This window comes from Euprymna scolopes, chromosome 6 (assembly GCF_053919585.1).
Source record: "Euprymna scolopes isolate OS-2025 chromosome 6, ASM5391958v1, whole genome shotgun sequence".
NCBI lineage: Eukaryota > Metazoa > Mollusca > Cephalopoda > Sepiida > Sepiolidae > Euprymna > Euprymna scolopes.
In genome coordinates, this window is record NC_136487.1 from 156,248,123 (window position 1) to 156,261,219 (window position 13,097).

The 13,097-nt window shown below is 30.8% G+C and overlaps 1 protein-coding gene across 5 annotated transcripts in view; it reads right to left on the minus strand.

Moving 5' to 3' along the window:
* Positions 1 to 2,548: 2,548 nt before the first annotated feature.
* LOC145278068 (uncharacterized) overlaps positions 2,549 to 13,097 on the minus strand; it is a 182,741-nt gene continuing 172,192 nt past the window's right edge. For all 5 annotated transcript variants that reach the window (XM_080130318.1, XM_080130319.1, XM_080130316.1 and 2 more), the window contains one exon: positions 2,549 to 5,250. In XM_080130318.1, coding sequence (XP_079986444.1) covers positions 5,231 to 5,250 — 20 coding nt within the window. In that variant the 3' untranslated portion in view covers positions 2,549 to 5,230. The remainder of the gene's footprint in view (positions 5,251 to 13,097) is intronic.

Sequence of the window (13,097 nt, forward strand, 5' to 3'; positions counted from 1 at the left end):
GTTTGTTTAGATATGATGTTCTTGCTGCCACTTTGATTTTAACTCCTACTACAATCATTGCGATTGGTTGATTATAATGAAAGATGTATTTTGATTGGCAACGTTTTATACGTACGCTGAATAAAAGTTAGGCCCTAATTTGACAAATAAAATTCAAATTAACTAATGCACCAAAATCTTGTGTGAAAAATTTTCGAAAATTTTTTATGATTTTCTACACATTGTATCCAAACGTTATTCCCCACCCCTTTTACATTTTAAGTTAGACCATTGGCCCCAGGCGAAAGTTATATTTCAGTGAGAAAATGAGGGGGGGGGGGACAGACCGGCATTTTATAACGGTTGGAAAAATGAAGCAGCAAAATACAAAAATGTTTGTCCATCTGATGTTCTACTTCTGGTATTCTATTTTATTCTTACTCAGTTGTTTACCTAAATAACGAAAAGTAGAAGATCAGTATTGCAACTTACATATCTGGTCACGTGATCGAATATGATGCCATACTGATAACCCTAGATACTTTCTTTTGTATGCTCCCCTTTGGGAGAAACTGGCCAATAAGGCAAATATTATGTTTAGATATAAAAAGAATTTAGCATTTTTTTTTTTTTTTATTGTTTTATTATTATGTAAATCAGTATCAAAAAAATAAACATAAAAATAACTGAATAGTTTCATTTCTGCACAAAACAATTCCTCCACTGCTACTAGCAGTTTCATTTTTTAGCTTGGTCGGTAGAGTACTAGACACTAACATCTGACGACCTGGTTTTGGATCTCATCATTTCTAACCACAATGAGGAATTGTAGAGATGATAAACCACATGTTTGGATAAATATTTGTCTGCATCTTTATAGCGTGCAATATTTTTTATTTACGTACAGGATTCAATCCTAAATTAGTTAACTGAGTTTTGAGTTCTAAATATGAGCTATATTTAGTTTAAAGCAAGGAAGTAGAGAAAGCCCTTTCAAATTCAGTTTTTAACATTAAGTATTAGGCATTAATATTTCCCAAATTTAAGTTTTTTTTTTGGGGGGGGGGGGAGTATTTTAAAGGGCATAACACAAGCACAACATCTCACTTGAAAATTCCAAACCATCCGATTTGCATTTAATTTGTTTCAGTCATTAAATACTAATTAAAAGGTTTTTGGAAATAGAACCCCCACCTACATTAAATATTTGGATAAGTATATTTCATTTTGATCAGATTGAGAAAATTGTTGGTCTCATTTTAAAGGCCTTCATGAGAAAATATGTTGTACAATGATGTTTAAACTTGTATGGTCACCTCACCTGCCGTCAATCATCAAAAATTACCCAAAGTGACATAAAAATACTCAAAAGACATGTGGAGGATGACTTGATTGCACTCCATTCAAAGTTGAGTACACTTTTTGGCTTGAAAAAAATTTTAAATTGAATATTATAAAATGAGCAATATAATTTTGTGCAACACAGGCTCTTCCTGCAAACAATTTGATTAAAAGATAATTATTAAAGTTGTCAAATTATAAAAGGTTTTTTTTTTTTTTTTTTTTTTTTTTTTTTTTTTTTTTTTTTTTTTTTTTTTTTTTTTACAATGTAGTCACCACTTATCAAGGCCCGGAAGCCACTCTGGGATAAGGGTTATTGCATGTACAGTATGTTAGTATTGGAGGTTTGATAAAGTGTCTTACTTAAGGGGGCGGTTCATCAGGATTTGTTTATGTTGGACTTGAAGACATCCAAGTTGTAGTCAGGTGGAAAACAGGCAAACGGAACAGAGTTCCACAGGCGTGCACTTCTAAGAAAGAAACTTTGTTCATGGAATCTACGTTTTGGTACAGATAAAGAGTGGGGAAAATTACTGACAGTGGTTTCAGCTAGATGGGTCTTTATCGTGAAAGATAGGGGAGGGGGTCAGAGATTGGAGCTCAGATGAGTAATTGCCATGGAAGTAACGATAAAACTTAGACAGGCTCGCAATGTCTCTCCTGTGGGAGAGAGGTTGCATGGAAGAGAAAAAGGCATCCTCCACTAAGCCTATTTTGTACTCTGTCAAGACAGAACAGGCTGTTTTTAGCAGCTTCTGCCCAGATGTGGCAGCAGTACTCCATCCTTGGAGTCCCTCAGGGGTCCATCCTAGGCCCAACTCTTCCTGATCTACATCAATAATCTCCCAAAACACACTTAAATCATTCGTTGACATCTATGCTGATGACACGACCATCTATGGCAACACATCAAAGGCCGTAAATGACAAAGTTCTCTGATCTCGAGCACATGGTAAAGTGGAAGAAGAGGTGGCTGGTTACTTTTAATGCATCTAAAACCAAGCTTCTATCTTTACATCATCAACGCTCTGATCCCCATCTGGCATCAATTGAAATGGATCGCTCTCGTCTAGAGGAAGCTCCATGTTTTGATAAGCTTCTGGGCTTGACCTGACCTGAAATGGAACACAAGTTTCTCCGTACCTTAGAGATATATTCATTCTAGATGTAGAAAATAATTTTACTAAATTATTGAAAGCAATCAACAACAAAAACAAAACACTTGAAAGAAAAAAAAAAAAAAAAAAAATTTTTATTTTATTAACATTGGAAAAAAAAAATTTTTTTTTTTCAAGGAAGTAAAAAATAAAAATCTAGCAAGGACAAATTTATAAAAGCTTTGGTAAGAATGACAAGTGGCTTATCAAAGAGGGAGGCGGGCTAGGATTATATATTTACACATAAAATAGCAAATTTCAATTTATAAGAACAGAAAAGTTTCAAGGAAATGCTAAAAATTCCTTACAGAGAAGGTGAAAGGTGACGATGTCGAATTGCACTTGCTGTTATTGAAGAGAGGAATGAAGTAAAAAAAAAAAGTTCTGTTTTGATTGTTTATGAGTTTCTTCAGCGCAACTTTATAGTTCATCTTTTTTTGCACCGAGGTAAAAAAAAACGTGGAATGTAAGAAAATAATCTGAAGTTTTGATTAAATTTTACTTTTTTTGTCTTGAAAACAAAGAAAAATAAATGCTACTTCCTGGGCAGCATTGACATCACAAACTCAAAACAAAACCTTATTGCAATGCTCTATATTAAAGTCAGTTCATTACATAAAATACCAGATTCAATAGAAAATTTAAATTTTTTTATTTTTTTTTTATTTTATTGTTCATTAATGCCATTTTGGTTTTAATTTTTTTTTTTTTTTTTTTTTTTAAAATGTAAATTACAATTTGACTTTAAATATAAGGGTGATAATTTTACTTTTAAATCCCCTAGCTTTTCTTCATTGTAATAATTTTGCCGGAATAAAAAAAAAAAAAAAAAAAAAAAAAAAAAAATGTTAATTAGAATTAAATATAGATTTATCAGATACATTGATATTTATGATTAGTGTTGAACATGGAATTCAACAAGATGTGTTCAACTTAAATTTCCGTGTTCAACATTAATCATATATAAAACATAAAAACCCTGCCTTCCAACTTAAATTATAAATACAGAAAAAAAAATGGCTTGGAAATCTGAACCGAATGTGGAAATATGACTGCAAAAGTCAAAGCAAATATACAATCCGTGTTTTCGTAAGAGTATCATGCCAAACTAATTTATAAAAAAATATTTTAAAAGTAGATGCAGTAAAGCATTGTTTTTCACACAAAAAAAAAAAAAAAAAAAAAAAAATCTAATTCTGGAATAATAAAAAATTTTAAAATTAGGAAATAAAAAGGTTTATATTTCACAACCTTTAGTGGACAAATCATACGAGTTACAAAATGGGTTTAATTGTTTAAGATCTTGAAAATTTCTAGTTAAAGGGAAATAACTCTAGGAAAAGTTTGAAAATTACTTTTCATTAACTCCAGCAACAAACCATTTTGTTAGTAACTATTTTTACTTGAAACTTTTCTGTTCATGAAGATGAATTTAAAGGCAGTAGCGGCCCGTCATATTTCTGCCATTTTGTGGAGAGACATTCAGCATTTACGACAGATTGAGAATTTGTTTTTATTATTATTATTTCTCTTTTTACAAGGAATTTCTTTAATTTTATGAAAAACTACAAATCATTTTAAATACCAAAGTTCTTTATAGGTTAGACTCAACATTTTTGTAAAATTTTTTTGTATTTAAAAAAAATTCATTAGAAGAAAATAGTTTGTTTTTTTTGTTGTTTTTAATAAATGAATTTAAAAAAAAAAAAAAAAAAAAAAAAGATTGATGACAAGACTTTTCTCTTTAGAAAAGCCAGTAAAAGCAGATTTTTTTTCACGGGTTGTTGAGAATTCCCTCACAAAAGCATCGGTTATGGGATCGTACAGTTAAGAGAAATAAAGTTTTGAATGTTTAAAAAAATAATTCGGTTTAAATATCTATAGAAAGCTAAAAATATATAATAAGAGGGTAAAAATTTGATAAAAACAGTTTAACCGTCACATTTAATAAAACTGCAGATGAAGGAGAAGGTTAGAGATAAGAAATATCTTGAAGAAAATGAAGTTTTAAAAAAAGCTGACAGTATTATTTTTTAAGATTAAAAAAAAAGAATTTGCCAACCAGCTTTGTAAGGGGTGTAAACAAAAAACAGACCAAAGTCACATTTCATTCCAAATGAGTTTTTTTTTTTTTTTTTTTGTCCTTTTCATTGGAGTCAACAGGGAAAATGATGTAAAAAATAAACTCATTATTAGAACGAATTTGTAGCATTCATTCGTTAAAAGGAATTTAGAAATGTGTGACGAGGTAAATATTTTGCAACTCGTCTGACCATTTTCGAAGCAGCACGTAAAATGGAGACAAAAATGGAGACGGAAGGGAATGTTGAAAGTTTTTTTTGTTTTGATGACAATAGGGTCACTTAGAGGTTTGGGTGGAGGAGAAAATGGGTGGTAAGGGTCGTTGCTGGTTGGCCACACAAATAAGGGAGGTAAGTAGTCAGTGTAGGTGGGAAAGAAAAAAGGGAGGTAACAACGGGGACACAAGTTACAAAATTACAATTGGTTTTGTTGTAGTCGATTCCAAATGACAGACAGCTAGAAATGTTCCGCTTCAGCAATCAATTTCCTTTTTTGTTTTCTGATCATCAGAAAATATAAATCCCTCACAAAATTAAGGGTCCTCTTGCTTTTCAAGGATAATTCTCACAGTTGTGTTTGTTGTTTTTTAGAAAATAGAGAGAGTAGGGTTCATGGACATTGGGATTTTGGGTTGTGGAAATGGGGAGAGGGGTACCGGTGCATTCAGCAGATCAGGCTTCAGTTGCTGCTCCTGAAATGATAAAAAAAAAAAAAAGTCTTGAAACTCAGTGACCAACAAAAATGTGAAAATAAGGAACGTTAATAAAAAAGCAAAGAAAAACTGAAAGCAAATGTCAAGAGATTTTGTTAACTCTTGATATGAGAGAGATTGAAACAGATTAGTAAATATTAACTCTAACCCCAAAATAAAATTGATTGGAAACCTTGTCATTAGTTTGAAAGAACGTTGAAACCATTGTGGAGGAATCGATTCTGGTGGCACAGTTTCTGAGCACGATTGCTTCCTCCTTGATTGTGTTTGGAAAGATCAAAGTATTTTACAAAATAAATAAAATTAACCACTGTTGGACCCCTCCCAAGGAGATCACATAAAATTAAAAATCTTGGTTCTCTGAAATCAACATTATTATTTTAGAGTAAGAAGTAAATATTCTTTTGTTTTTTCTATAACACACATACGTTGCCTATCTCTCTTACTTTAAAATAAACGTGTTAACCGTATTTTGGGTGTTAGCATTTTATTTTAATCATTGATATTTTTCGAATATGTCTGATATACGAGCTGTAAATAAACATTTTTTAACAAATGGTTCAAGCAGGGATAACCATTATGAATAAAGTTTTAGTTGAGGACGGCTCCTGTAAAATGAAGTTGTCCCCCATCGATGGTGTTTCTATGTTAAAACGGTAAAATAAGAAAAATCTGTTTTGTACGATTCTCATCTTTCCTATTTCATGGAAATAAATGTGTTAACTGTACTTCGTTTTTAGTCGTTTGTCTTCATAAAAATGTTTGAAATGTATGTTTAATACAATAACATTTTAACAACAAAAACTAAATAGCAACCAAATAAAAAAGCTCAATACAACAAAGATAGAAAATAGAGCTTGTCAGAAAAGAACACAATTAAGGACTGTAAATTATAACTTACGAGAATTTATTGTTCGACAGCATAGTCAAATAAGAAATATTAATCTGTTTCCAAAGAATTCAATCTTTTCTTATCAGGAGAAAGATATTAGCAAATGAATATTATAGCGAAGCTGTGAATTTGCTGGCATTAGTATAAATTGAAACGACATTATATGAAAACTTGTCAGTCACATGCAAAAAAGTTTGACTTCTTCTCATGAAAAAAATTGACTCTTAAGATCATTTCGCCTTAGAAATACCTAACCAGCCCATATCAATTTCATCTGCATAGAAATGGATGTCACAAATCGCCTTTTGAAAGAAAAAACAAATTTAAAAGTAACTGTAGAATTGCTTAATTGTAAAAAAAAAAAAAAAAATCATATTTAAAAACAAAAAAAAAAAAGTGAAAATTTTAAAACTTGATTAAATATTTTATAAATCGACAGAGAATAGAAGTGCCAACATTTGAATGAAATCCACTGATAATAACATCAAGTTTTTTTGTTACATTTTTTTTTTTTTTTTTTCAGAGAAAATGATACATTTTGACATTCAATCAATCACAAGCAATGAATCAGCATTTGTTTGAGATTTGTTTTTCTTTTAATAAAATTTTGAAACTAATTTAATTTCAATATCGTTTGATCACATTTTCAAAATAAAAATCACAATTTGTCTATCTTACAATTTTTCTACTTGTCATTCAAAATGAAATATAAATCATTTTTTATTATCTTTCTTTTCCCTTTTGTAAATGTTCCTTTCTCCCAATCTTATTAATTTATCAAAATTCTTATAAAATAAAAATTAATTTTGAATGTTTTAACCCCAATAAAATTTAATGTAAAATTCGATACATGGGAATTTTCTCAGAATTTTTAAATCAGTTTAAATGGTTTTCCATTTGACAGTTTAAATGCTTTGAAATTTTGAAGATCACACAAGGGAACTTTTTTCTTTTTTTTTAAATTATTAAAAGATTAAAAAATGGCTATCTTGCTTAAGAAACAGAAATATATTTGTGGTGGGTTTCATTTTGTAATTCACTTTTTAATTTATTTCATTGCCTAACTAAATTATTAAACCGAAAAAAGCTAATAAATAAAAAAAAGTGTAAGTCATGTAAAGGCGAGAAATAAATGTGAAATATTTATTATCTCCCTCCCATGGCAGGAAGATGTGACACAAGGCCAAGAAAGTGGGATTTGAAAAAAAATAAAATAAAAAAATAGGTGCCCTAGAGAAAGAGCACTCTGGTTGAACAAAAATTACCTGGCATAATTAATTGGCATTCCCCAGTAAAGACGATTAACCTGAAAACCTGAAACTAAACCCTTTTCTCAAAAGGCGAATAGGTAAAGCCTGGGAAGGTGGACCGTCTAGAACTGCACAGAAAACAAGCCACCTCAAAATAGCTTAGACTCTACTGGTAACAAGTAAATTTTATTAATATAAAGATTTGAAAATTTATTGTAAAGGCGATTACTAAAGTTATCGCCCTTTGATTGAAAATAAAAGACGGGAGATAAAGAGTGTCCGCCCATCTGTATAAACATGCAAATATATACGAGATATAAAAGCAAATGCAGAGTTGTTCTTTAGAAACTTTGTAAGTTTTTTTTTCTCTCAAAAAAAAAATAGCTAAATAATCTGGAATAATTGTTAATTTGTGCAGGGATATATTTATATATGGTGATTTTAAAGAAATAAAATAAACGAAAGATATCTTTTGAAAGTAGAATAGTCAACTCAAGATCCAAGGGAGATAATCCAAAATGTCACATTTTTATAGTCAAAGGGTCAAGGTTATTTTGTAACGTAAAACTAATTTGTAAACAGAAACTTTATTAATGAGAATTAATCAGATTTACTGCCGTTTATGACAATTTTTTGAATTTCTTTGCTTCATGAGAGCAAAATGCGGCAAAGGTCGTTTTAATGTGGGAGAAAAACATCTCCCCCAAAAAACGGCACTCTGGAAGTAGGCAAAAATACAAATTGCCTTGGTATAGAAGGCTTTCCCCTCCATTGACTAAGGACAAATTAAGTATAGCATCACAACAGATACTACACTTTGATCTTATATATTTAGTTTCTTGAACATTGAATTAATACAAAATTATATCATACATTACAATAACATGTGAACAGATACTATACTTGGATCTTAGCCCGAAGGTCAGATTTTTTTTAAATGAGTCATCAAATATAATTTACTGAATACAGTTTATGTCAAATCATAGAAACAATACCAACCAAATTTCATTTGGGTGTCATCAAATGTCACTTTTTTTTTTTTTTTCTAGAAAATTTTTTGGTGGGGAGGGGGAAGGCCTGAATGCTCATTATTTCATGAATAAGTGACTTGAAACAAGGAACTCGATAGTCTGTCACATTTTTCTGAAATTTATATAAAAATAACATGGGGGGGGGCGTGTAGTCATATTCTAATATGTATATTAGTAATCATTTTTTTTTTCTTTTTTTAATTCAAGAATTCGCATTTCATAATTTTTAATGTGAATTCCTGAATAAAAAAAAACAAAAAAAAAAAACGTTAGCCCCCCCCCCCCATAATTTGGATTTCTCAAACCCAAAAGAGATTGTCATTTGCTTCAACATTCAAGAAACACAACATAAATCATTGAACCCTAATTTTGACACAATCATAATTCAAATATATTTAACAAAAACATTTCATTAAAGCTTGCTAAATAATACTTTTAAATGAAAAACAAATTCCAGCTAGTTAACTTGTCACATGTGCCAGTATTCTATGCATCTAAAAAGCTACCATTCGAATATGTACAAGTTATTATTGCCACATCTGAGCTGGTACACTAACTACTTGGTTCTCCCTTTTTAAAGAAGATAATAGCTCCTACACTATCTAGCAAGCTCACCACAATATTGCATTGTTGTGCTGGTTTTAGAAGTTTTACTTGAATGAAATGGGTTTTGATGAACGTGCAACATCAACGTTCCACTCAGATGCTGGCGGGCTTTCTATTCTAATAGATTTTTTTCCTCAAATTACTACCTTTGAAATTCTCTCCCTGCCTCCTGTTTCTTTGTATTAGCACGCAATAGTTTAAATGTAAACAAAACTTTCACTGCACAACTCCTCACTTGGGGGTCACACATACAGGGGTATCCTAATTCAGAGTAGCCCCTTGCATCTTATTGGAAATTTGCACTTTGTTTGCGATAAAAGTAAATATAAATAAAAAATCATGCAACAATCTGTGTTTGTCTATTTTACAGTTTGTCATCTATAAATATAAAAGCGAAAATGTATGTATGTGTGTTCGCTTTTTCTGTGTGTCTACAAAAGGCTTCTTTCAGAGAAGCGGTCGCTCGCTTCACAACTTTTTATATCACATATAAATCATGATATCTCACGGTTAACAACGAAGCTCGCCTGTCTATTTAATTTGCTCAATTGCGGGAAGATAATTATTCAACATTTGTCGCTCGCTGCATGTGGGTTAGTCTTTTTCCGATAACATGCAGTAAATACTATCTCGCAGTCAAACTTGACCTCATTAACTCATCAAAACGAGCACCTGCCAAATCCAAGTAATTAAATAAATTCAAACGTGTTTCCGTTAGCATCTCGCAGTGGGGCAATGGTTAACGTTGCACTTTTTTTTTTTTTCACACTTTAATTTACAACTTTGCCTCAACGGTTCGGGTTCGATCCTCATACTTATTTTTTTTTTTTTACCCCCCCCCCCACCACCACCCCCAGAGTTTCCAAACACCTGGGCAACGCCGGGTACCCCTTGCTAGTCTATGATATAAATCTCGCCTGTCTGTCTAAATGTATGTATGTCTACCTGAAACTTTCGACAGAGGTGACAAATTTTCACGGGATCAGTATCATTTTGAAACGCGACCCTTCAGATTACAAATATTGAAAAATTGTCTTAAAACATTTTCTTCACCCTCAACTGGGCACTTTTCTACAGAGAGAGAGATACTTTTTTTCGCTGATATTTTTGAAAGTCGTCCCCCTCTTTTCGATTAACTAGCCTTAACTTAAACTTTCGTCACTTCCGGTTTGGCGATGAACACAACAGCAAAGATGTTACTTTTCTTTTTTTTTTTTTTACCACGTTCTTTTCCTCCTTCATGGTACGGGTTCAAGCCTGCTTGCCAACTACTACTTTTTTTTTCTTTTGTTTTTTTTTTCTTTTTGCTCAACACACACCTCCAAACCCCCGGGCGACGCCGGACACCCAGGCTAGTCCAACATAAAATACAAGTCATTTTTTTTTTTTTTCTTTTCCTTCTTGTAAATGATCCTTTCTTCCAATCTGACTTTGTTAGAAAACAAAAAAAAATCGTTATTTATTTTCTGTTTGAGCATACATTAGCTTCTTCGCATAATTTGTCACTTTGCCAAGCCATTTCAATTTAATAGATTTTTCATGAAAGACAACTATTTCCACAAAGAGTATTTAACAGGAAAAAATTAAGCATGAAAAAAAAAAAAAAAAAAAACCTGATTTTATTCTAAACATTTTATGCAAACTAAAAGGGGTAATCTGTTTAGTGTCCTGCTGCCTTCGCAGTGGTAACAATCACAATTCATCTCGTTTGGAATGGCTAACATGTTTATTACTACTACTACTACTACTCTTTCTAGCACAATTTGTAAAATTTCAAAAATAATTTTTTTTTTTTAATTCTTGTTCACTCCATACATACAAAGCATATTGCCACTTGAACGTAAAGGTTATTTGGGCATACTATGTGAGGAGATGACGAGATATCTGCTCATATTATATTTTAAATTCTGCATGTCAGTATAGGCAGGAAATAGGTAACAAGATGAGATTCCAAAGTTTAGCAGTTCAAGAGAAGAAACTATTAGAATAGAAGGTTTTCCGGCAGCTAGGGACCTCAATAGTGAAGAGGTGAGATTTTTTTGTTAGACAAGTATATCGGAGGGGGGGGGGGTTCATTGAGGGGGTACAAGCAAAAAGAGTTCATCAGAACACATTGCACCAAATTACTTTGTGAAACAAATACAAAGATGCAACATTGCGTGATACGACCAATTTCTAAATCCAGTGTTTGTCTTTTTTTTTTTTTTTAACTTGTAAGGAATTCATTCATTTTGTAGAATTATGTTGAAAAGATAACGTATTCCCTCGATTCGAGAGTTATCGTTCATTCTTATTAAAGTTATTGGTTTCATTTTCTTAGAAAAAAAAAAAAAAAATTTCAAATTAACTAGAAATTAAAACTTGGAATTTTACTACAAACATTTTATCCAATTAAAAATTCTCGGACAACAAAGATTAAAAATATTTAAGTTTTGAAACAGGAAAAAAAAAAATGAACAAAATTAAGCAGTTTAATTTCATTTATATAAAATAAAAAATATACTACAAAAATAATGTACTATAAAAAACAAAAAAAGAAAAAGTCATGAAAAATTTTCTGAAGCATTCATGTGTGACATCTAAAAATACAAAAAAGAATAAAAAATATTGTTTCAAGAATCTGTTCCATTGCAAAACATGCAAAATTAATACGAAGAGCCTGAGGAAAAAAAATTTTTTGACATTGTATTAGTACAGGTTAATAAATTTTAATAGGTTTACTAACTTAAGCAAATTATATTTTTCAGTTGCCCGCAAAATCTTATGACTCCAAACTAAAGAGAAAAACAATAAATAGCGATGCAGCTCATCAGAAATCTATTCTGTTAAAAAAGAAACGTTTTGGTTGATTGGATATTAATCAGTTTTGCTTCAAGTTAAAAAAAAAAAAAATAACATTTTCTTTACATTATCTCCGTTTTTACTGCAGAATGCAATTTACCATATGTTAATCAACCCCAAGTCCCATTATTTTTTTTTTTTTATTACGTTATTTAGTAAACTAATATTGATGTGAAAGTCTATGAACATACGTTATTCACACAATCTTTTTTCTGCATCCTTCCACTATTCCTTTAAGACATAAAAGATTGGAATTCTAAATTTGGGTAGTTTTGGTTTTACGGTATATAAAATCATTCTGAGTTATTTAAAACCGAATCCAGTAATTTTGGAAAAAACATTTTTTTTCAAGTTGTTTATATCTTTAAATATTTATTCATAGTGTTTGGTTTGGTTGTTTTGTAGCAGAACATGATTGAGTTTTATAAAGAGAAAAGAAAAATCAATAACATCAATGTTTGGTGCATTTTTGGTCAGAAAGGCCAGTATCTTAAACCAGCCTTATCTGGCAGCACTAGATGCCCGAACAAGTATTACCACCTCAGGGTAAATTGGACCTGGGAGCAATGATAATTAAGGGGCAACTTCACATTTTCCACAGGCTTCAAATTGGACGTCACCACTGGAGGTCTTTTAAGATCATACAAATGACCTAAATTTGGATAAAATATAAGAAAAGTTCTCAAAAAAAAAAAAAAAAAAAAAAAAAAAAGTCCCCCCCCCCCAATACATGCAAACACAATTGTGAAAGATTTATTTTTGTATCAATGTAATTTTCTTATTTTCCTGTTGGTAGGAAATGTACTAACTTCAGTACTTCTGCGATTTATGAACCATGCTATTTTTAACATAGGATTTTTTCAAGATAAATTTAATCTCTATAGTATTTTTTTGTTAATTAAATTGTTAGGTGAAAGTACAAAATAGTTAATAAGGGCCCTCCCCCCAACTTCCATTCATGTTAATAACGCGTTTCTAAATAACATTTTAGCACAATCCGTACACTGCAAAATATACAAACTTTAAAAAATAAATTTGTACAGCCACAATTTTTTTTTTTTTTTTTAACAACCAAATTGATTATTTATAATGAGATTTTTTTTTTTTTTAACTATGATTGTTAATTTAAGCTCCATCAACCAAAATATTTTTTTTTACAACCAAATTGATTAATTATAATGAGATTTTTTTTTTTTTTTGTAGTCA